This window comes from Hypanus sabinus, chromosome 8 (genome assembly GCF_030144855.1).
Source record: "Hypanus sabinus isolate sHypSab1 chromosome 8, sHypSab1.hap1, whole genome shotgun sequence".
Taxonomy (NCBI): Eukaryota; Metazoa; Chordata; class Chondrichthyes; order Myliobatiformes; family Dasyatidae; genus Hypanus; species Hypanus sabinus.
This window is the reverse complement of record NC_082713.1, coordinates 20280782-20306230: the sequence shown is the minus strand read 5'-3', so window position 1 is coordinate 20306230 and position 25449 is coordinate 20280782. Positions and strand designations below refer to the sequence as shown.

At 41.0% G+C, this 25449-nt stretch overlaps 1 protein-coding gene across 1 annotated transcript in view; it reads right to left on the bottom strand.

Moving 5' to 3' along the window:
* The window catches only part of ophn1 (oligophrenin 1), a 231309-nt gene that overhangs the window by 151736 nt on the left and 54124 nt on the right, over nt 1-25449 (bottom strand). Inside the window, exon 2 of the mRNA XM_059976800.1 lies at nt 9138-9233. Within this exon, the coding sequence (XP_059832783.1) occupies nt 9138-9233 (96 nt within the window). The remainder of the gene's footprint in view (nt 1-9137; nt 9234-25449) is intronic.

Below are 25449 nucleotides of genomic sequence, written 5' to 3'. Positions count from 1 at the left end.
GTGTGCGCGCGCGCACATACGTGTGTGTTTGTGTGTGTGCGTGTGTGTTTCTGTGTGTTTGTGTTTGTGTGTATGTGTGTGTGTGTGTGTGCGCGCGCACATACGTGTGTGTTTGTGTGTGTGCGTGTGAGTTTCTGTGTGTTTGTGTTTGTGTGTGTGTGTGTGTGTGCGCGCGCGCACGCACGCTACAAAATAATTGATGTTCGTCTCTTTTTTTACTGGAGGAACTTCAGGCTGAGCAAACTCTGCAAGAGGAAAGGAACTGTTGACACTTTGGGATGAAGCCTAGCATCATGATTCAGTGTGGACAATTCCTTTCCTCCTAGTGAAGTGGCTCAACCCACTGAGCTCTTCCTGCAGATAGTTTGTAGCTGGACTAAGTGAGAGTATGGCTGCTAGAAGCACATCCCACCACATCATCAAGGACCTCCAAAGGGCCATGCTCTCTTCTCACTGCCATCAGAAAGGAGGTACAGGAACCTGAGGTCCCACATCTCCAGGCTCAGAAACACTTATTATGCTTCAACCATCAGACTCCTGAACCAGCGTGGATAACTTCATCCACCACAACACTGAACTAATCCCACAATCTATGGATTAATTTAGATGAGAGTGCCAAAGACATTTTGTACAGAACTGTATTTGTCAACGTGGAGCAGAGAGCAAGTTTGTAAATCTAGAGGGAGCAAAAGATATTGGGAATGGCGAGGATGGAGTGCTGTGGGAGGGGTGTGGGGAAGGTGACTGAGAAGGAGTGCCAGAGGCAGGGGGTAGTGTGGGTGCGGACACACCCAACACTGAGACAGCAGGCCAGGTCATTTGATTCCAAACTGTTTTCTTATTGATTATTACAGAATGTCTCTCTGGTCTTTCCCGCTCCCTCCCCTCTCCCTTCCCTTCCACTTTTCCCAACCATGATTCCCTCTCACCACCCCATTCCCACAGTCAGCCCACAATAGAGACCCATATCAGAATCAGGTTTATCATCACTCACACGTATATTGCAGTACAGTGCAATACATAAAATTACTACAGTACTTTGCCAATCTTTCATATGCTATAAAACAGAGTCTGGTACAATGGTCACCTCTTTTTATGTCTTTGGTAGGTCGTATTGATGTTGTTAAAATGTATGTTCTCCCCAAATTTTTATACCTATTTCAATCTATCCCAATTTTTATTCCTAAATCTTTTTTTGATTCCTTAGATTCTATTATTTTGTCATATCTGTGGCAGAACAAGCGCTCTAGAATTAATAAAATCCATCTCCAAAAATCTAAAAAAGAGGGTGGCATGGCTTTACCTGACTTTCGTTTATATTATTGGGCAGCTAATATATGTTGTGCTACCTTCTGGCCTTTCTTCCATGGCCAACCCGAGTGCCCTAACTGGGTGGCGATGGAGCTGAGCTCCACTAAAGAATTATCTATCTCTGCACTTCTTGGCTCTGCACTCCCTAGTAGTCTGCCCAGATCAATAGCTAATCCTCTTGTTAGACACACTTTGCGTATATGGGCTCAGATCAGGAAATGCTATGGTTTCCAGGGGTTTTCCGTTTCCAGCCCTATTGCTCATAATCACCTTTTTTTTTTACCTACTACATATGATTCAGCATTCCAGGTTTGGTATAGGAAGGGCATTAGACATTTTGAAGATCTTTTAATTGATAATCGCTTCGCTTCTTTTCAGCAGCTCTCTGTTAAGTTCAATCTGCCCAATGCTCATTTTTTCAGATATCTCCAAATCCGACACTTTATTGCTCCTTTAATTCCTAACTTCCCTGAAATGCCTGCGAAAAATGCTATGGACCTATTTCTTTCCATGAATCCACTAGGTAAAGGCTTAATATCAATCATCCGAGATAAACTAGCAGCCTTACGATGGGCCCCCATGGATAAAATCAAAATGGCCTGGGAGCAGGATTTAAATATCTCCTTATCTGAGGAGAGCTGGGATTCAGTTCTCAAATCTGTTAACTCAACCTCTCTTTGTGCTCGCCACTGCCTTTTACAGTTTAAGATTGTTCATAGAGCCCATTTGTCTAAATCTAAACTATCTTGATTCTACCCTAGCGTTAGTCCGCTCTGTGATAAATGCAAGAGGGGCGTGGCCTCTCTCATCCATATGTACTGGTTCTGTCCTAGCTTGGAGAAATTCTGGAAAGATGTCTTCACTACGTTATCGTGTATTCTGAATCAGCACCTAGAACCAAACCCCTTAATTGTTCTGTTCGGTTTTTGGGGCGAGACAGATTTATGTCTGGGTCCGACCAAGTGCCGAATATTATCCTTTGCCTCTCTCCTGGCTAGAAGCTTGATCCTCCTCAGACGGAGAGATGTTGCCCCGCCCGCTCATGCTCAATGGCTTAACGACATCATGGCCTGTTTGGACCTTGAAAAAATTCATTATTCAGTTCTCAATTCGGATCTAAAGTTCTATAAGGTCTGGGGACCTTTTATCGAGTACTTTCATAACCTTCCTCTTGACTAGGGTTTTTTTTTCTTTTCGGTCCCTTGCTTTCAGCTCCTTTTTTTCCTGGCAGAAGGCATTATTACCCACTGTTGCTGAGTGTATTCACAGTCTGGGAGTTTGGCTGTCCTGACTTATACTCTCTATATTGTGTTGTGGTTGGTCTGGAGTTGCTGTTGTTTTTTCTTGTGTTGTGGGGTTTGGGGAGGACACTAAGCTTACTTGTCTTTAAATTAGGTGCTTTTTTTTTGCTAAATTCTCTTCCTTTGTAGCATATTGTTATTGTATGCTTAATTTTGCACTGTTTTAATGTTCCTCATTGGGATTTGGGGTTTTTAATTTATAAAATGTTTTGAAAAGCTAATAAAAAATTTTTTTTTAAATTACTACAGTACTGTGCAAGCATCTTAAGCACACTAACTATATATCTTTTACACCGTACAGTATTGGTTTATTTTTTATTTGCACAGTTTACCTACTTTTCCACATTAGGGTCAATCTTTGTGTGTAGCTTTTCATTTATTCTGCTGTATTTTATTATTTACTGTGAATGCCTGTGAATGAATCTCAGGATAGTATTTGGTGATAAATACGTACTTTGATAATAACTTTACTTTGAATTTTGAACATTGAATTACATTTTAATATTGATCATTCACTTCAGTGTTCATTCGTATTTGCTGATGGCATCACTTTGCTGTGGGAATATACTGTTAAAGTAGCTAATCAGAACGAGCCCAGCATTCCAGAAATCAAGAGCAGATGTGCAGGATTTATCTTTTTTAAAAAAAGTTTGGGCAAGTGGAATCTTTGCAATAATACAATATTCCTCTGTGGAATATCCAACGTTCCATCTATCAGCTGAAAGCTGAATTAGAGAGGCTCCCTCCATCAAAATAAATGTCTGCAAAAGATCGAGGCAGCTTGTAAACTAAGTTATTTTTAAAAACCCCCATTACTCCAGACTTTCTCTCTTCTTCCCTCTCCCACTGGGCAGAAAACATAAAAGCCTGAAAACTCTTGCCACCAGGGTCAAGAACGGCCTCTATCTTGCTGTTAGCCAGCTCTGAAATGAACCTTTTGGACTATAAGATGGACTCCTGGCCTCACCATCTACCTCGTAATGATCTTCCACTTTAACATTACCCACACTGCCCTTCTTCCAATATCTTTTAAACTTCAGTCTGCATTATTATTGTTTTACCTTAGCAGCAGAATCAGATTTAAAATCTCTGGCATTTGTTCTGAAATATGTTGTTTTACTCTAGCTCAATGCACTGTGTAATGACCTGTATGAACAGTATGTACGACAAGCTTTTCACTGAGTCTTCATACATGTAACACTAATAAGTGGATGACCTCGCATTTTACCAACATTGTACTCCATCTGCCAGATCCTCGCCCATCGCACAATTTGCTTTTCCACTTAACTTAGTGTCATTAGCAAACTTAGATACACTACACTCGGTCCCCTCTTCCAGACCGTTAACGTATATCGTGAACAGTTGCAGGTCCAGCACCATCCACTGTAATATACCACTCACTATCGCTTGCCAACCAGAGAAACACTCACGTATCCCAACTCTCCGCTTTCTTTTGGTTAACCAATTCTCCATCCATGCGAATACATCACCCCCGACTCTATGCATCATCTTATAGATAAGTGGTCGTTATCAAACACCTTCTGGAAATCCAAGTAAATAATGTCCATCTGCTCCCTTCTATCCAATGAGCTCATTGAATCCTCAAAGAACTCCAGTAAGTTGTCAAACAGGACCTGCCTTAATTAAGAGTATAATTAAAGAGCATTTTAAAATTGATCCTAAAGTACCCAGGCAGCCAGTGTAATGACGTCAAAACTGGTGAAACGTGCTCAGATTTTCTTTTTTCTCGTTTAGATTCTTGTTGCTGCATTTTGAACAAGGTGCAGCCGGTTTATATCTTCCTTAGGCAGTCCTGAAAAGAGCACATTATGGTAGACTAAACAGCTAAAAACAAAACTGTGCATCAATTTTTCTGCATCATGAGATGCTAATAAGAAATTGAGCTCTTGCAAAATTCCTTAGATGACAGAGCAGTCTTAATAATATGATAAATAATGTGATTTGAAATTTAGCTCAGAGTCGGTAATAACAACTAAATTCTTTACTTCTAGCTTAATTTGTAAGACCAGATGATCAAGTTTATTACTAAGGTTCACATTTTTTTATGACTACTGCTAATACCAAAATTTCTGGTTTTTCCATATTTAGTTTAAGAAAATTCAAACTCCGTTCTGTAATGCTAGTTGAATACTAGACCAGAGAAGTTACAGCCTCAGGGTCCTGGTAATACACAAATGCAGCTGTGTGTTGTCTGCATAACTGTGGTTCATCTTGTGCTTTGAAATAGTCTGATTTAATGGGAACATGCAGAGTGAAGATAACAATGGGCCAAGAATTGTTCCTTGCGGCACACCAAACACAGTATCATGGATTTTGGACGCACAACAAATAATTTTCTTCCTGTTATATCAGATTGAAACCAGAAAGACCTACCCATTGACAAAGGTGGTTTATGAGGTTGCTGTGATCTACAGTATCAAATGCTGCACTCAAATCTAAGAGATTAAGAACCGATATGTTACCTGTGTTGGCATTAAACCGTAAGTTATTTACTACTTTCAATAGCACAGTTTCTGTACTATGATTAGATCTAAAACATGATTGATACTTCAAGAATAGAATTTTTATTCAAGTGCAAACACGAGGAAATCTGCAGATGCTGGAAATTCAAACAACAACACACACAAAATGTTGGTGGAACACAGCAGGCCAGGCAGCATTTATAGGGAGAAGCGCTGTCGACGTTTCGGGCCGAGACTCTTCGTCAGGACTAGCCGAAAGGAAAGATAGTAAGTAGTGGGGGGGGGGGGGGAGGGGGAAATGCGAAATGATAGAAGACCGGAGGGGGTGGGATGAATCTAAGAGCTGGAAAGGTGATTGGTGAAAGTGATACAGAGCTGGAGAAGGGAAAGGATCATGGGACGGGAGGCCTCAGGCGAAAGAAAGTGGGGGCGGGGGGGGAATTACTTTTATTCAAGTAATCATTTATATGTTGAAAAATTACTTTTTCCAAAATTTTACTTCGAAAAGTCAGGTTGGAAATAGATCCAAAACTGTCCAAAATAGAGCAGTCTAGCTTATTTTTCTTAAGCAGGGGTTTAATGACTGCAGCTTTTAGGGAATACGGAAAAATGCCAGAAACTAGTGAGCAATTAACTATGTCGAGTACACTGTTGATCAGCATTTCAGAAACTCTGTTTAAAAAGCCTGTGGGAATAGGATCAAGGACACAAGCAGTTTTAGCTGAGTAACAATTTCTGAAAATTTGAAAATTTACTTATTTCAGTAAAGAAGTTTAGTTCAGTGTTGAGCTTGTGGAGGTTCAACAAGATTTATACTTGAGGTCTGTATTATATTACATTTCATATTATTTATTTTTTCTGTAACAAATGCAGCAAAGCTCTCATTTTTAGCCTCACATGCTTTCAGCAACTATTCCATCAATGGGACTGGGTTTAATATTCAATCAATAGTTGAAAACAATTAATTTTAGAAAAGTACAACTGTCACTCAAGGTGAACTGCTTTGTTGCATTTAGTTACATAAGCCCTCAAGATTTCATAGTGAACTGTCAGTTAAGTCTCCCGCCATTCATGACACTGTCTTATGACACAGTCATTTAAGTTTACAGCCTGGTTGAGTTTTCCATGTTATTATAACAGTAGATGATTTTGTAACAAAATTTTCAGGGGCTGCTATGTCAACCACTGCCCTCTCTTTGGCATTAAAATTTTCTACCTTTTTATTAACAAGGCAGGCTGTACTGCAGCAAATGCTAAATTCAGACTGACTGTTAAGAATATTAGAAATTCTAGAAGCAGCTGTGATATCAAAAAAGCGTCTCTTCCCAAAGTGCTCCTCTTCAGGCAGAGGAGTGTGTTAGGGAGGGGCTCTGGAAGTGAGCAAGAACTTCGTTCATTCCTGACTGGAGTAAATGCCCATGCATTCTCCTGAAATCAAACCTCAAAGTGAAGCAAGCTCTCACTTTCAGTGAAGGTTCCAGGAAGCCAAAACTTTTCATTAACTCAATGCTAACAAATCATATTCAGCAGCTCAAGAAATAATATTCAGAGCAGATCCTGGAAACTTACCCCTTTCCCAGAAGCACTCTATCATTTTTATTGTAACAAATGCACAGATCTCAGTTCTCAAGTACAGCCGTTTATGCAAAGAAAAACTATTTCTATTTATACAAAAAAATCAATAAAGTGTGAGCCCAATAATACTGTGAATTCCATTTATCTGGGCCATTGGTTATTCAGGACAGCCATACATTTGGGACAACTCTTAAAGAACAAAAACTAATCCAGAAAATAGCCACAATTTCCTTTGTTTATTTGGGACACTATGCTGCTTAATTGGAACAGGCAACTGCTGCCGCACAGTTCCTAGCTATTGTTAGTTCTGTGCACATCGTGTGGCTTTTAGACATTACACCGTGGTAAGAGCAAACAATTTTTAAACAGCATCACTTATGTGGGTTTGTATTCAAAAAGCAGTGGATTTTGTCACTGATGGTTGGTGAGAAGTAAGCGGTAAGACAATCCAATTTCACCACTTCAACAAGTTAGAAACTATAAAGAATTTGACGATATTGACAATCACCTCAAATGTTACAAGGAAAGTGAAGATTTGGAAAGCACAATCGACAAAAGCATTGTATGAAGGCAGTCCATTATCTGCACTAGGTGTCTGCGCTAATTTGTTCATTTACAGTCAATGAAAAGAAGAGGGCAGAGTACACTGGATTAATTCCTCCATCAATAACTTTACAAACTAATACAGTTTTATAGGACTGTAATAGTTTTGATAGTGTTGTAATTTGTTCTGTATTTCATTTACAAACGTTTGTAAATAAGTAATTTGTTACTCAGTTAAGCAGCATATTGTCTTTTTTATACCTCTTTAACCACCATTTAATTGGGCTAAATTTACCGGTCCCGGTATGTCACAATTAACAGGAATCCACTGTATTTGACATGAGCAGATAATATATCATTCTGGGAATTGTCCAATTTCTGGTTGGTCTCAAACTCTTTCAAATTGGATTCCCAGCATTTTGGCGAAAGGAAATCACTCAACTAAATTTTTAATTGTGGGTACAACCATTAATATTGAACATTAGTGTTTAGATCAGCACTGTATGGAATTAGCAACACTTCCACTGTATGGAATCAAAACACTTTGATTCAGCCTTTAAGCTTGACAAGCAAGTTTATGCAGTAGGGAAAGTCAGTTTTTTCCAGCTTCGTACTATTGCCAAAATCAAGCCGTTTCTCTCTTTCAAAGATCTCGAGAAAGTCGTCCACACCCTTATATCCTCCCGCTTGGACTACTCCAACTCCCTGTATACTGGGATTAGTCAGTCATCCCTGTCCCGCCTGCAACTAGTCCAGAACGCTACAGCCAGGCTCCTGACAGGTGTCCGGAAGAGGGACCATATCACTCCTATCCTGGCCTCTCTCCACTGGCTGCCAGTACAGTTCAGAATTGATTTTAAGGTTCTCCTGTTTGTTTATAAAGCCCTAAATGGGCTGGCCCCCTCCTATATAGCAGACCTCCTAACCCCTTATTCTACTTCCAGGTCCCTCAGGTCAGCTGACTTGGGGCTCCTGGTTGTCCCGTGATCTAAATTTAAGTTCAGGGTGACCGTGCCTTTGCTGTTGCAGCCCCTAGACTGTGGAACAGCATTCCCCTCCCTATCAGATCTGCCCCCTCCATCGACTCTTTTAAATCCAGGCTCAAAACTTACCTTTATTCACTAGCGTTTGAATCTTCCTGATGTGGCTGATTTTTGGCTTGTACCTAGGCTCGTGTGTTGTTTATTTTGTGCCCTTAAGCTGAGTGCCTTGTTGTTTATATCTGTGTTCCTTGTATTTGTGATTTTAGCTACCTGTTACAGTTTGTACAGCACTTTGGTCAACATGGGTTGTTTTTAAGTGTGCTTTATAAATAAATTTGACTTGACTTGACTTCAGTTCCTTACCACTTGGAGAGCTATGTTTAGTTCTTGGCATGATATTACAGGAAGGATGTGGGAGCTTTGGAGAGGGTGCAGAGAAGATTTACCAGGATGCTGCCTGGATTATTGAAGATGTCTTATGAGGAAAGGTTGAGGGAGCTTGGCCTTTTCACCTTGGATCAGAGGCAAATTGGTGAATAATATAATAATATAATACAAGCTGCAGCTAGAGTAGACAGTCAGAGCCTTTATCCCAGGGCAGAAGTGGCTAATACAAAAGAGAGTAATTTTAAGGTCACTGGAGAAATACATAGGTTGGGGTGTCAAGAGTTAGTGTTTTTTTTTACACACAGTAGTGGGTGCGTCGAACACACTGCCAGAGGTGGTGGTTGAGGCAGCTACGTTAGGGAGATTTAACAGACCCTTAGATAGACAAATGGATGACAGAAAAATGGAATGCTATGTGGGAGGGAAGGGGTAGATTTATGCTGAGTAGATTAAAAGGCTGGCATAATATTGTGAACCTGTACTGTGCTCTACTGCGCTATGTTCTTACCAATATTAATCTCGTACACAAATACATCAACACTTCAGTTCCTTACCGATGTTCATCTCATCGTCTGTTAACGTATCTCCAATGAATTCAAACTGAAATGCATGCAGGCTCTGGGAAAACTTTGTCACGGCCGAGGAGTAAGCTGCAACAACACAAAAGATGGAACATTTAAACATCAGTACATTTTTAAATGATGTGATTCAGATCTTTCCCACTTTATCTTCTGACCAAGCAGTGGGACCTCAAATCACACAGCACACCACCATTCCAAACGACTGTCTCTCCCAACAAACTGCACTGCAGCAGAGCAGTCCACACCGATAAAATTGAGCTTCCTTTCCCCTTTATCCTAACACCGAGCAACAGGATTATAGAAGTACACCCACCCCTGGATTATGCCCACATATCCTACCCCTTTCCCAGGCTTCACAGCCTAGGTCAATGATAACAAAATAATATTTTCACTCCATAAGTGGGAAAGGAAAAGGGGTTGGGGTGGGAAAAGACAGAACTTTATTGTTTACAGAGTATACGTTTACTCAACCAAACTGATAAATCTTATGAGATAACTTTATTCTTTAATTTCCTTTATATCAAATAATCTATTTGATCTCAATAAACTCATTGATGAGCCTCCACATTCCTCTCAGATTGAGAATTCCATATATTGACTACTCTTACACTAGACAACAAAGATTTTACTTCCTGAATACTTCAGGGTGTATCATATGGATTTTGGCAAGCTGATCAAGAAAATCATCATTAAGTTACCCCGTCATGCACCATTTTTTGAAATCACCTATATTTGTTACTTAGCTGGTACTCAGACATAGAGTACAAATGAAAATCATCAACAAGATATTTTTAGCTTAGTTGAACTAATATGAAGTGTCAGCACCGTTATGCAACTAAATGCATTATATTCAATAAAAGTTAATTTCTTGTTTCTCCAAATTCCTGCGTGATACAAGTACAGTAGTCTGAAATTATACTTGTCTTCAGCTTCAAGCTGTCTATCATAAACAAAAGAATAATGCTGAAGAAGCAACAGCTTCAAAAAACTTTGTTGTTCAGGGTTATCGAAAGTCTTCCAAATGCCTGGAACTTCCTCATCTACTCTGATAATGTCTCTGCGTCTTTACCATTCACTTTCAGTCTGTGCCTCGTGGTTGCACACCCTTGTGTTATCCAGAACATTTCTCTGCTTGTTCATAGTGTCATCCCAAATATCTCTGACAAATACTCTCTCGACATTCTGTGCTCCGATGATAGCAATGCCATTTTCTGAGCTGTCCATCCAGCCTACACTTATTCCCAGAATTGTGCACTTACTATACATAATTTACAGCCACCTATGTCAATTACAGAATTATCTCTCGAAGCTTAAAGTGCTTCCTCCCCCACCCTCACACATACAGACACGGGGGAATGAGGATAGCGTAGCAGTTAGTGCAAGAAGCTGTTACAGCTTGAGGAATTCTGGAGTTTAATTCCAGCGCTGTTCTGTAAGGTGTGTCTGTGTGTCCTCTCCATGGAATGAGTGGCTTTTCTCCAGGGGCTCCAGTTACCCCCACGATGTAAAGAAACACTGAGAATGTTAATTGGTGATTATAAATTGTCCCACGATTAGGTTAGGGTGCATCGGGTTTGCCAGGGCCTGCTGGGGTAGCATGGCTTGAAGGGTCAGAAGGGACTACTCCACACTTCATCGCTAAATACCATAAAGCTTTTGATAACTTTGTTAATTTAAGCACTCTGCATGGGAAAATCCTTGCATAATCTAATGCCCCTAAGGCATAGGAGCAGAGTTATACCAATCGGCCCATTGAGTCTGCTCCACCATTCGATCATAGCCGATTTATTTTCCTTCTCACCGCACTCTCATGCCTTCACCCTCTAATCTTTGACACTCTTACTAATTAAGAGCCTATTAACCTCCACTTCAAACACACCCAATGACTTGACCTCCACAGCCGTCTGAAGTAATGAATTCCACAGATTCACCAGCCACTGGCGAAGGAAGTTCCTCATCATTTCTGTTTTAAAGGGACATCCTTCTATTCCAAGGCTGTGCCCTCTAGTCCTAAACTCTCTCACTATTGGAAATGTTCTCTCCTTGTCCACTCCTTCTTCGCCTTTCAAGACCTCATGCCATGAAACTCAGTTTACACTGCTGGTTTTAATGAAAAAGAAACAATTTCACTACCAGCAAATTAGGAACTAGGAACAATTTGAAGGTATCGAAAATTATCTCGAGCTTTACAATCAAAATGAAAATTTGGAGGATGTAATCATCCAAAGCACTTCAAAGGCAGTCCATTATCTGCACTGGGTTTCTGCAGTGATTCTGTTGATTTACAGTCACTCAAAAGAACACGGCACTGTACACTGGATTAATTCCTCTGCTGATGACTATAGGAGCTAATACACAGTTTTATAATACTTAAGCAGTTTTGGTAGTCTTCGATTTTGTTCTGTATTTCATTTAACTACACAATTTGTTATTCAGTTAAATGGCAGTTTGTCTTTTTTATACCTTTTTAAACTATTTCCATGAAAGTTTGACTAATTGGAACAGCCGCTTAATTAGGCCAAAATGTACTGATGCTGATGTCTCCCAATTAACTGTAATTCACCTCGCAAAAGACAATATGTCATTCTAGAAATTGTACAAATTCTACATTCTGGAAATTGGTCTCAAGCTCTCTCATCAAAAGGAAAACATTCAACGAAATTCTTAGTTACAGTTCATTATGTGCCATGTCATATGATGTTGTAGGCAATCATGGTCTTTCAATGATCATGATTGTTCTTGGCAAATTTTTCCACAGAAGTTGTTTGTCATTGCCTCCTTCTGGCCAGTGTCCTTACAAGATGGGTGACCCCAGCTATTATTAATATTCTTCAGAGATTATCTACCTGGTGTCAGTGGTCACATAACCAGGACGTGATGTGCACCAGCTGCACATTCCTGCCCCCAAGGCTTCACGTGACCCTGATCGGGGAGGAAGGGGACTAAGCAGGTGCTACATCCAAGGGTGACCTGCAGGCTAGCAGTGGGAAGGAGCACCTTACATCAGTAGAGACGCATCTCTAACCTGCCACCCGTAATTGTGATTGCTCCCATTAATATTGAAAACTGTTGTTTTAATCAGCAGTGGTATGATCTACATAGGATTAGCAACACTTCAGTTCCTTACCACTTGGAGTGTTGTGTTTAGCTCAGCTCTGGACAAATTATAAGAGTGATCTGGAAGCTTTGGAGAAGGTGCAGATGAGATTTACCAGGATGCTGCCTGGATTACAGAACATGTCTTATTAGGAGAGGTTGAGTGAGCTAGGGATTTTTACTTTGGATGAGAGGTGAATTGATAGAGATATATAATATACAATATGATAATAGCTGCAGCTGGAGTAGATAGTCAGAGCCATTATCCCAGGGCAGAAATGGCTAATACAAGAGAAAGAGAAATTTTAAGATCATTGGAGAAATACATAGGTTGAGTTGGCGGAAGTAGCTTTTTTTTTAAACACAGTAGTGGGTGCATGGGATGTTTCAATGAATTGGCCTTCTGTGGCAGTGATTTCCACAGATTCACCAGCCTCTGGCTGAGGAAATTCCTCTTCATCCCTGTTCTAAAGGGACATCCTTCTGTGCTGAAACTGCACCCGCTGGTCCTAGACTCCCCCACTATGGGAAACATCCGCTCGACATCCACTCTTTCTTGGCCTCCGTTCAAGACCTCGTGCCGTGGAGCTCAGTTTACACTATCGGTTTTAAGGATGCAAATTTTGAATAAATGGATTTGCAGCACAGGAGTAAAATCAGTGGTACACCACCTCAGCTACAGGATGCCAAAACAGCTGTTACTGCATTTAGAAAACAAACCTTCAGGCCCAGTTTAAGCCACTGGTGTTAATCAGGCCCTCCCCATCAAGGCAGGTTTACCAGCTCCAGTTCCCATTCCACTTCCTTTCACTTGTTCATGCATCCTGCCGTTGGCTTCTGTAACCCTTTCACCTCCTGACTCCAAGTCTGGGAATATCATTCATAAAATACAACAGCTTCAACTTCTCAACCTACAAATAAGGCTGTGAACTCCACATGAAAAATAATGTTAACTGCAGCAGCTTTCTGTATAATCATATCTTACACATCTTAATTGTTTTAATATTGGGCAGTCAAAGTGAACACAAATACTTCATTGAATGCTTGTCCAAAAAATGAGGAAGTCATCAAAGAGGAAGTTTAAAATTGGTTCCATTTAGAAAGGGTGTAGTCTGCGAAGTGGGATGTAATTTCAAATGATGATATGGGTGGGCCACTCCTCCCATCAGGACTTTGCTGGCTCTCAGCGCAGTCCCACCAGTCCCTTTCTGGAACCCATTTTCTCGCATGTCCATCAATTCCTCCCAGTCTTCTGCCAGCAGGCTCCACCAGGGTTCATTTACAGTAACCAATTAACCTGCTAACAAGTGGGAGAAAACAAATTAGTGGGGGGAAACCTACTCCGTCCGTCACGATCAGAATGGGAAACTCAGCACAGAGCCAAGGTTAGAATGCAGGCACCAATGCTATGGACTTTGTTGCCCTTGTGAACAATAAAAGGAAAAATTATGGATACACTTATTGAGTCAACAGCAAATTGGATAAGACTGCTTAAAAGGAGCAATAATAACAAACTTAAATGTACACAAATGTACACAAAATAATCACTAATATTTCAAACATTTGCACAACATCAAATTTACACAGAAAACCTGGCCAGTTAGCAAGATAAAATTACCATAAATACCACAGGGGAGAACAAAGTAAGGGTACTAATTAATCTATCTGGTGTTTGACATTAGAGAAACTCAGCAGGCCAACTAGCTTCTATGGAAAAGAGTACAGTCGAAGACTCGGCATCCTGCTGAAGGATCTCAGCCAGAAATGCCAACTGTGCTCTTTCCATAGATATAACCTGGCCTGCTGAGCTCCTCCAGCATTTTGCTGTGTTGCTCAGATTTCCAGCATCTGCAGATCTTCCCTTGTATCTGACATTGGTTTGGAAATAAGGATTCCTACCTTTCCAAATTCAAAGTAAGTTTATTATTAAAGTTGGTATATGCCACCAAATGTAATCAAGATTCATTTTCCAGCAGGTATTCACAGCAGACACAAAGAAACGCAATAGAATCAATGGAAAACTACATGCAAAGTCAAACAACCAAATGTGCAAAGGGACACAATATACACATGAGTGCAGGGTCCATGAAAGTGAGTCCATAGGCTGTGGAATCAGTTCAGCCTTGCAGTGAGTGAAGTTACCCATGATAAGGAGCCTGATGGTTGAAGGGTAATAACTGTTCCTGAACCTGGTTGGTGGGGGGGAACCTAAGGCCCCTCTACCTCCTTCCTGATAGCAGCAGTGAGAAGACAACATGGTGGAGGTCCTTGATGATGGATACTGCTTTCTTATGGTAGTGCCCATCACTTTTTCTTGGCTTTTTATGTTCATGGGCTTTGATGGTATCATATCAGGAAATGATGCAGCAAGTCAAGTTATTTTTAATTCACAGTTAAACATTAAAAGGCCCAGTTGCTTTCTTTCCTGCCTTGCAGACAATTTACCCTGAGACATACGTATATTAATTCAGAAAGGCTGGCTGTACTGACTTCGACTCCGGTATCGTCCCTGACAGACGAGTTTGAACCAGTTCATGGATGGTTGGTGAGTTGGTTTGATGTTTATCTGGGAATAAGATATTGCTGCATGCCTGCATCTATTCAGTGAACAAGATGGGATTCACTTTTAGGCTTGATGACAATTTCTTTCCTCAGTGAACACGAAATATTTATATGGAGGAAAAAATTAGTTTTATGATTAAGTCATAGAGTGCTACAGCACAAAAACAGGCACTACAGCCATTCTAGTCCGTGCCAAACTATTATTCTGCTAGGTCCCATTGAGACTCACCTGGACCACAGCCCTCCACACCACTCCCATTAGACTTACCCAAATTTCTCTTGAATGTTGAAATCCACCACATCCACCACTTCCGCTGGCTGCTCGTTCCACACTCTCACCGCCCTCCAACTGAAGAAGCTTCCCCACCCCCCCATACTCCCCTTCAACATTTCATTTTTCACTCTTAACCCAAGACCTCTAGTTCTAACCTCACCCACCAAAGTGGAAAAAGCCTGATTGTCTGCACCCTATCTATACCCCTGATAATTTTGTATATATACGTCTATCGAATCTCCCTCAGTCTGCTACCTTCCAGGGAATAGAGTCCTGACCTGTTTAACCTTTCCCTCCAACTCCTCACTTCCCAGCAACATCCTTTTACGTTTTCAATCTCATTGATATCCTTCCTGTAGCTAAGTGACAAGAACTGCACACAATACTCCAAACACTGATCAACTTTGCTGATACTGGCCTTTTAAGAACTTGGTGAGTTTCAATTCTCTTGCTCCTGTGGTAGGATTTAGACTCGCAGCTTTAGATCTGAATGGGAGTCTAACAATTTAATCACTAACCAATCATATAGGTGACAGCAAAGAAACATCAGAACAAGGTGAATGTGAAAGAGAATTTGCCTCATGCGGCTTCTCCACTGAGCTAAAACCCAGCTGCTAGCTGAGCCTCCCTGCGTAAACATCTCTCATCTACAAAAGATGCGTCCAACTCTCGATGCTGATGTTTCTGAAGATATCTTATTAACTTGTTGTAAGAGGAAAGTATAGTGAGGGCTGTTAACTAGTCCTGACTAGATGAAGATACGTCACTACCAAAGGGGGTGTACTCCTTCCCTCCACTAGCCTGCAGGTCACCCTTGGGCAAGGTGCAGCACCTGCTTAGCACGCCCTCCCCCTGAAGTCAGGGTCACGTGAAGCCATGCGAGGAGGTGGTAGATGGTCGTATGAGCAGCTGGTGCATATCAAGTCCTGTTTATGAGACCACTGACACCAGGCAGACAATCTCTGAAGAGTATTGATAATGGCTGAGGTCACATATCTTATAAAGACACTGCCCAGAAGAAGGCAATGGCAAACCACTTCTGTAAGAACAATCATGGTCATGGAAAGACCATGATCACCCACATCATACAACATGAGACATAACGAATGAATGACCAGGAATGGGAGGGGAATGAAGGGCTACGGTCTGCATGCAGGTCGATGAGACTAGGCAGAACAATAGATAGGCACAGACTAGATGGGCCAAAGGGTCTGTTTGTGTGTTAAATAGTGAGTGCTAATAACTAGTAAATAGGGATGTGGAAAAAAGGAGCTACAAACATAAATAGAGATATGGAATGCAATAGTGATAGGAACTTCATTAATTATGTTCTAATGTGCACCCATTGTAGTAATAGAAAATTGGATTTACTGTTTGTACTATGAATAATTATTTTACTCTAATCTGTTATTTAATTACTTTTGAAACCATTATTCTGTTATCAAAATATAGTTTTACTGGTAGTTTCATCAACCTAGATTATAAAATCCTACAAAAATTAGTGGATACAGTCCAGTCCATCATGGGTATAGCCCTCCCACCATTAAGCACATCTACACAAAATGCTGTTGCAGAAAAATAGCATCCATCATCAGGGACCCCCACCACCCAGGTCATGCTCTCTTCTTGCTGGTGCCATCAGGAAGAAGGTACAGGAGCCTCAGGACTCACACCACCAGGTTCAGGAAGTTATTCCCCCTCAACCATCAGGACCTTGAGCCAGTGGGAATACCTTCACTCGCCCATTCATTGAACTGTTCCCACAACCTATGAACTCAATTTCAATAGCTCTTTGATCTCATGTTCTTGATATTTATTGCTTATTTATTTATTATTACTTCTTTCTTTTTATATTAGTAGTTTGTTGTCTTTTGCACACAGGTTCAATACCTAAGCTGGTGCACTCTTTTACTAATTCTGAAATAATTATTATTCTATTATGGGTTTATTGAGTATGCCTGCTAGAAAATGAATCTCAAGGTTTTATATGGTGAAATATATACACTCTGATAATAAATTTACTTCGAATTTTAAAGGATATAAGAAATTCTTGCTCAGGTAGATCAGCTTCAACAGGCCTCCTGGTGTGCACCAGATTTTTCTAATACATCCATTATTTCAAAACACCAGCTCCGTGTGACCTTTCAGTTTGCTCCTTCACATGTTGGGGTTGAGAGAGATAATAAATCAGGCACGGCCGAATGGCAGAGTGGACTCAATGGGCCAAATGGCCTAATTCTGCTCCAGTGTCTTATGGTCTTATGTCAAAATTCATTACCACTGTGCCCTACTCTGTGGTGTTCAAGCTGTTTGGATTCCCTTTCCAAAAAAATGGCCAGCGATCAACTGAGATGATTATCTTCATGATTATAATAATTCTAATTATTGTAATCACAATGAGCGATCTTGCTTCCCTGAGTATTAAAACAAATTGTTATGAGTGATGAACAGACCTGATGGACAATGGGGTGCAGAGTTAACCATTCGTAACCCTCCTCCTGAGAACTACGAACTATTGCTGTAGTTATGCTACTATTGAGAGAGAGAGATAAAGCCCAGGCAAGAACTTTTGCTACAGATAAGAGGGGGAGAGAGACTGTTGATTTACTGTATTATGACTTCTACAAGGATTATTTACCTTCTACTACTTTGCTTGTTAACATTCCTCAGGAGATAGCAGGAGTGGCCTGATTTGATGGACAAGGTCATTCAGAATTGATGGATAGCTGAGACCCCGTGAGTGGGGATAAAAGACAGGCCTGGAGAGACACCCTTCAGACACACCAGTGGACACTGATTGAGTGTCGGAACCCACAGGAAAGATGGGGGGCTTCGGAGACCGAACCGGGAGATCGGTCAGTAAAGCTCACAGTGTTACAGCACTGGGGACCTGTGTGTGTGTCCACTCATGCCAGAGTGACGAGTCCACCACAGAAGTCTAGCTGAAGATCAGAGAGGTCATAACTGAATGACCACAACGATACGACGGATTAAGAAAGCCACAAAAAGGTTTGGCTGCTGTAGCTGTTACCTCTTGCTCACTCTCTCCAACAATTTCAACACAACAACCATAACTACCTCAGCACGCATGAACTGAACTGAACTTTCTATGACAATTCATTTACTCCTCGACATCAATAGAGCTTGTTTATTATTGCTTATTATTATTCCTACACTTTTAGGTTTATTACTGCTAACTTGTTTTATATGTATATTTGCATTTTTGATATTGTATAATAACCATATAACAATCACAGCACGGAAACAGGCCATCTCAGCCCTCCTAGTCCGTGCCGAACCCTTAATCTCACCTAGTCCCACCTACCCGCACTCAGCCCATAACCCTCCACTCCTTTCCTGTCCATATACCTATCCAATTTTACCTTAAATGACACAACTGAACTGGCCTCTACTACTTCTACAGGAAGCTCATTCCACACAGCTATCACTCTCTGAGTAAAGAAATACCCCCTCGTGTTTCCCTTAAATTTCTGCCCCCTAACTCTCAAATCATGTCCTCTCGTTTGAATCTCCCCTATTCTCAATGGAAACAGCCTATTCACGTCAACTCTATCTATCCCTCTCATAATTTTAAATACCTCTATCAAGTCCCCCCTCAACCTTCTACGCTCCAATGAATAGAGACCTAACTTGTTCAACCTTTCTCTGTAACTTAAGTGCTGAAACCCAGGTAACATCCTAGTAAATCGTCTCTGCACTCTCTCTAATTTATTGATATCTTTCCTATAATTCGGTGACCAGAACTGTACACAATATTCCAAATTTGGCCTTACCAATGCCTTGTACAATTTTAACATTATTGTGTAGTTTACTAATAAACATCTTTAGTTTTGGTACCACCAGACTCCAACGGATACTTTTGTCTTTGCTGGTCTGACACCCAGTTACGGGGTACGTAACAAAATACTCAAACTCTTTACTATAATCAGAGAGTAAATGCTTATTCACTATCCATACAAGCCTACGTTAAACAGATGAAAACAGAACTTTATCCAGTACAGGGAATACAGGACAATACCAGGCAGGACAAATAACTGTGCCTCTCCAGAAAACAAGGTTAAAAGTAGACTTATCAAAGTATGCATACTATCTAGAGATTCATCTTCTTGCAGGCACTCACTCACAAAGGAACACAGTAGAATCTACAAAAAGTCAAAACTGCATCTGAACCGTGTGACATGACTCCTGGTAGTAGTAAGAAAAATTCGGGATATGTGTCAAATGCAGGCAGACAGCACTGAACACCAGTTTGTTTTACGCTCTTCGGCCTTGGCACTTTAATCTGGCTTGATGCTTTAATTGTTGCAGCCTAATGCTACTTGACACCATTTCTTTTTCCTTCTCTCAGGCCTCGACTCTTTAATCTGGCATGAAGTCCACGCCTCAGTGATGGCCATACCTGCATTCATCGAATCCCTCAGGGGACAGCAAAACGGCGAGTTGGTTTAAATATTTGAAATCCAGCAAGAAGTTAAAACAGTGAACACACTATCAGATTAGATGATTGACAGGGAAAAGCTAAAAGCAAAATTGCATACATTATAAAAATAACAAACTTGAGAAATTCTGCAGATGTTGGAGATCATCTGTTCAAGTCTTGAAGAAGGGTCTCAGCTCAAAACATCGACTGTTCATTTCCAGGGATGCTGCCTGACCTGCAAAGTTCATCCAGCCTTTTGGGTGTGTAACTTCATAAAAATCAACAATTAAAAGCAAAAGTGAAACTCTACCCTTGTAAACTTACTTTTAAATGCAAATAGATCATTTAGCAGTAATTAGTATTGCATCTACATCAGTAGATGATTTCCAGAACCATCTAAAGCATTTGAAGAGCAGCCACTCAGTGTAACCCTGTTCTAGTGTAGTTCACAACAAATCTAAACCACACAAGTTACACAGCAACTTCTTGTTGTTTGCAAGTGAATGAAGTTGCTGTTGTGATTATGGGTAATTACCAGCCCAACTGACCTTACACTGAAAGTTCTGGCCCATTACTTTTGCTATCTATTGCATCTTTTGAGTTGTTGCGAATATGTTTATACATTCAAAAATCTGAGTAGCAGCTCATTAATCAGATTAGTGTTTGTTGCCTCAAAGAGAAAATCCATCTACGGCGATGTCTTGCGTTTCAGTCCGGGTAGGCCTCGGCAGTTTCTATCAATTCAGTGGCACTGCTGTGCCCAGTTCTTCATAACAATTCTTGTTAGCTTCAGAAAGTCGAAGTATTTTACTGCAAGCAGCCTCTGACAACAGAAAAAAGCAAACTGCACATGTTGTGAGTTCACAGAAATGCTGACTGCCAGAAGATACAAGGTCATTTTAAGAACTGTCTAAGAAACTACAGGAGAAACTAAAAGCTATTCAGCTCAAACCCCAATCATTTCAAGGGATTGCATCCAAGTTAGTGAACAGCATAGTGTTGCTCCCAACATTTTTGATCACAATTCAGAACTTTATAAAGAGAGTATGAAACATCGCTCTGAACAGTAATGGAACTAAGTAAACTCCACTACATTAATCTAACACTGATCTTTGATTCCACAAGGCATCCATTGTTAGAATGGGCTCCATGCACTGATTCTATTGACCTCAATGCATCTCCAATTATTCCTAGAAACACTGGCTCAGCTTGTTGAGAAAGTGCACTACACATCCTCATCTCTGAGCCAAGCGGATTCACTCTGCCCCTCTCACAGGCTAGCTCAGTTCACTAACATTCTACAAATGGCCATCCTCCTCCAAAGTGTGATGACTGCCTTCACTTTTGCAGGTCCTGGTAAAACGGGAGCCAACGCTGTGGAACAGATCCGGGGTGGCGAACCCGTGGCACACACACAAAAAAATCCACCCTTTTAACCTCACCCATTATGAAAAAAGATACTTAATGGTGACCTTTTCTCCTAAATGAAACGGTGAATGATTTTTTTTTGCAACCTGAGACCGGTGAGATGCTTTCACAGGAAATGACTCAAACCAGGTTGATGCCAGTTAGAAGGATACAAGAACACATTCAAAGACACATTTAGAAATCCCCTCAGACCTGGTGTACATATCCAGACAGTAAACAGTTATAATTACAGTACTACTTAGAAATGATGTTACTTTTCAATTTCCTTTTTTTAAAAATGTATTGTTTCTTTTATACAGGTCTTCTAAAATGACTCATTTATTTCAATCCATCGCTGTAATACTTTTGTTAATAGTAAAGCAATGAAGACATGCAAAGAAGCAAAAGAATTCGCCCTTTTTCTTTTAAAAAGTCTATAATTATTAATTAACGATCATCTCCGCTTGAAATTACCACAACACAAGAGAGAATTTGTAGAAGACCACTAATTCGGGAACATGCTCTCAAAAAAGACTCGCCACCGTTGAAGAAAAGTCTTGACCTGAAATTTCAGCTGTCCAGCTCCCTACATATGTTGCCTAACACACCAAGTTCCTCCAGCGGTTTGCTTTTGCCACACTTACAACTCATCTGCATTCTATGACGCAGCTGAATTTGTATCTAAACTGCCTCTGATTGCCACAGCCTTGATGATTATTTTAACACTATTTGGCTTCAAGGAAATAAAATCCTTTTTGTTCCCTTTGTCTCTAATCTTTATCCCTTAACACTGATAGCAGAGAAGATAGTGAAGACTAGATGCAATCACAATGAAGTTATTGATCGTATCATTAACCCATAAAGTTTCATCCATCAGTGCCAACAATTCCTTTTATTTCAGAAGTGACAATCATAACTGGAGAGCATTGTGCTGACAGTGATCACCAGCTAGAAGCCAGGGTAGATCCAGAGGCTGAGGGTCCAGATCTCAGAGTCCAATGATCCCTAAGGAGGGAGGCTGGGTCAGCAGGCACTGCCGACAAAGGCCAGCTATTTCCATGCTCAGGGACTGAGGTCGGCAGGCCTTGTGGATGAGGGTCAGTGGCCCCAGACGTTGGCAAGTCTCAGCGTCAGAGGTCCTTAAGGAGCAAGTGCGGATGCTCCAGGTTAGTCGTGTGGTCCACACTTCGGACTCAGTGATCCCGAGGACAGACATTGAGTGGGGAGGTCTCGAGGACAAGAGCTGGTGATCGCCGATGGTGGTGCGGGGGGGGGACAGGGAAGGAGTAGGAAGGGGTTTGCTTTACTGTCGTTGCGTCTGCCTTGTTGCATGTTCCGGGAACAGCTGTGATTGGCTTTGTGACTATGGCCTCACTTTCGATTTGTTTTTTTAATCTGCACATTGGGTGTTAGACGGTTTTCACTTTTAATGAGTTCTATTGGGTTTCTTTGCTTCGAGGCTGCCTGTTAGAGACGAATATCAAGCTTGTGTATAGTACACGTACTTTGATAATAAATGTACTTTGAGCTCTGTTGGCTGTATGTTACTCTGCTGAACGTTGGTAAACGGGCCAGAACAGTAGCACAGCAGTTAGCACGGTGCTTCACAGTGCCAGTGACCCAAGTTCAGTTCCTGCTGCTCCCCTGTAAGAAGTTTGCACATTCTTAATCTGACCATAAAGATTTCCTCCAGGTGCTCCTGTTTCCTCCCACATTCCTAAGATGTAGCAGTTGGTAATTAATCGGACACATGGGCGTAACTGGGTGGTATGAGTTAGTTGGATTGGAAGGACCTGTCACTGTGCTCTGTTACGAACCCCGTAACTGGGTGTCTTACCAGCAAAGATAGGAGTATCCGTTGAAGTCTGATTATACTATTTTTAACAGTACTTATTGGTAAAAATACACAAAAACAATATCAATGCAAATATACAGATAATATACGTCATCAATACTAAACCTAAAAGTGCGGGTATAATAATCATCAATAAGAAATAAGCTTTTTCGTTGTCTAGGGGATAATGAATTGTCCAATGGAAATATAAAGTTCAGTGCCGTTCATACAGGCTGCAGTCGTTGCCGATCACCGTGTGGCAATTGTTGGAGAGAGAGAGAGAGAGAAAAAAACTTGCCGACTTTCCTTGTTACGATCTTGATCCTTTAGCTAGACAGTTCCATGGAGGACTCGTCACCCAGGCAAGGGTGGACACACACACAAGCCCCCACCAGTCTCGTAGCGTCTCTCCTGGTGCGTCTGAGGGGTGTTCCCCAGACCCTACTTTTATCCCCACTCACGGGGTCTCAGATGTCAGTCAGGTTGGGATGATGCAATCCCTCAACCAGACCACTCTGGCTGCCCCCTGAGGGGTTTCAATGAATAGAACAGTACTCAATACATAATTCCTTCTCCAAGAGACAATAGCAGTAATCACTGGTTCCGTTCCGCTTTTTATAGAAGGAGACATTCCACTTTTGTGTATTCCTGCGTTGTCAATAACAACTGCCTTTTCTGTTATCCTGCGTCTCTCTCTCATTACTAACATGCTGTGTATCTCTCTCATTTCCTGGGTATCAGACCCGAAATAATAGCGTTTTTGCGATTCTCAAAAAGGGGGGAGGGGGGCATTGGCGATTCTGTACCCTTCTGCTCATCAGAGTTGCCCCTCATTCGTAATAGCTGTATCTCTAAATAAGTAAATAAATAAAATGGTGGGCATACTACTTGGCTGCATAGCAGAACTCACGGACTACCCCCAGCACATCCTCAGACTGTGTTGGTCATCGATGCAAATGACGCTTTTCACTGTACACTGTGACTAATAATATCTAATTTCTAATGTGTAGTGATTTTTCTCTCCAAAACAGTAACTGCTAAAATACTGCACACCAGCAGAAAATGATCTCACATTTCAGGTAGTACCCAACTGGCAGGAGGAGTCAGGCTTCAGATGACACTGAACCTTAGCAGGTTTTGATGGTTCGGTGGACATTATGAGGCCAGCAATGCAAACAGGTTAGGGAGTTACCTGGGATGTCCGCCAACATTCCGCACAGAAACATAACCACCAAATGCAGATTAGCTGGTCATTCATCTTACTCACTGCTGCTAATACGGCTACAATGTCTGCCTGAATAACTGAGAGCACCACAAAATAAAATCATTCCAAGAGAATTATTACAGGGGACACTGAACAACCAAAGTTTTTTTAAGTTGACAATTATTCCTCCTCCAATCAACAGGTGAGGTGAAGTGGCCTGTGGTGGGTGGAAGGGAGATTGCAATATTTTGTTTTCCCCTCCAGTTTAAAAATTGAGGAAGAATTCAGATCATTCTGCAAGATTAAAGACTTCTTTCAAAGATAAATCCCTTCTCTGAAACATCTCCAACACCAGGTTCAAGCAGTTTTTCGGATATATGACCTTCTATTAATACCCAGGGAGCTGCTTCTATCCTTTTCCAATTCAATTCAGTCTTTACCATCTCACATGGCGATCCCTTCACCAAGTCCTTCACCAAGCTCCTCTATTCTCAAATACATTTATTGTGTTCTGATGACAACATTAAGGTTTCCACTTACACAGGTCCCATTCCCTTTACAGTCTATCTTAAATCCCTCCAGAAACATCCTTGGGAAAGAAAGCATCTCCCTACACTTTCTTGCTACTGTAGCTTACAAAGTCATCATCCTCCGCCGTCTCTTCGGTGTTGGTCCCCTCCAGTGTGACCTATGACTGCATCACCATAGCAACTAGCATTTCTTCCTTCATAAAGGTCTCTTAGTTTGATTGGAATTCTCTCGGCATTTATTTATTTGTTGGTTTGTTTGTTTTCTTGAATTAGTTTCTTTGGGTTTCTTGCTTTGTGGCTACCTGTGAGCAAACAAATCTCTAGGTTGTACCATTTATACATTCTTTGGTAATAAATGTACTTTGAACTTTATTTGCAAACTCTTGTATATCAGCATGAAATGCAGCCTTCAACAGACAAGTAGATATTTCACAAAGAACCCTGAAGAAAAATCCATGACTAAATAAAGGTCACAATAGGTTTGCAGGGGAGGATGCAAAGTTTCCTGCGAAAAAAAAACAATTACTCATCAGCTTTTGTTCAATTCATCCTGTCTCTGTCGTGCTATTTAATCTGACTTCATATCCAGCCCAAAGTTTCCCTGATTTAAATTCTTTGAGTGGAAACTAAATTGTTAACTGTTTGAAATTTCCAAGCACAAAACAACAATACTTTGGACAGGGTTTTTCCTCCCACATTTATTTTTTAATTCCCGACAGCAGTTGGCAGTACAATTCTGTTTCATCAGATATGGGGAAAGAAACAATCGAGATAACAGAATTTCTTTGCAAGTCAAAGTGCCAGACGCAGGGTGCATTTTATATCTGAAGAAGGTTTCTGAATTAAAAAGCATTTAACATTTAAGAGAAGTTTGAATAGGTCAATGGATGGTATGGCTGAATTTTAAACATTAGATTCCGCAGATGCTGGAAATCCA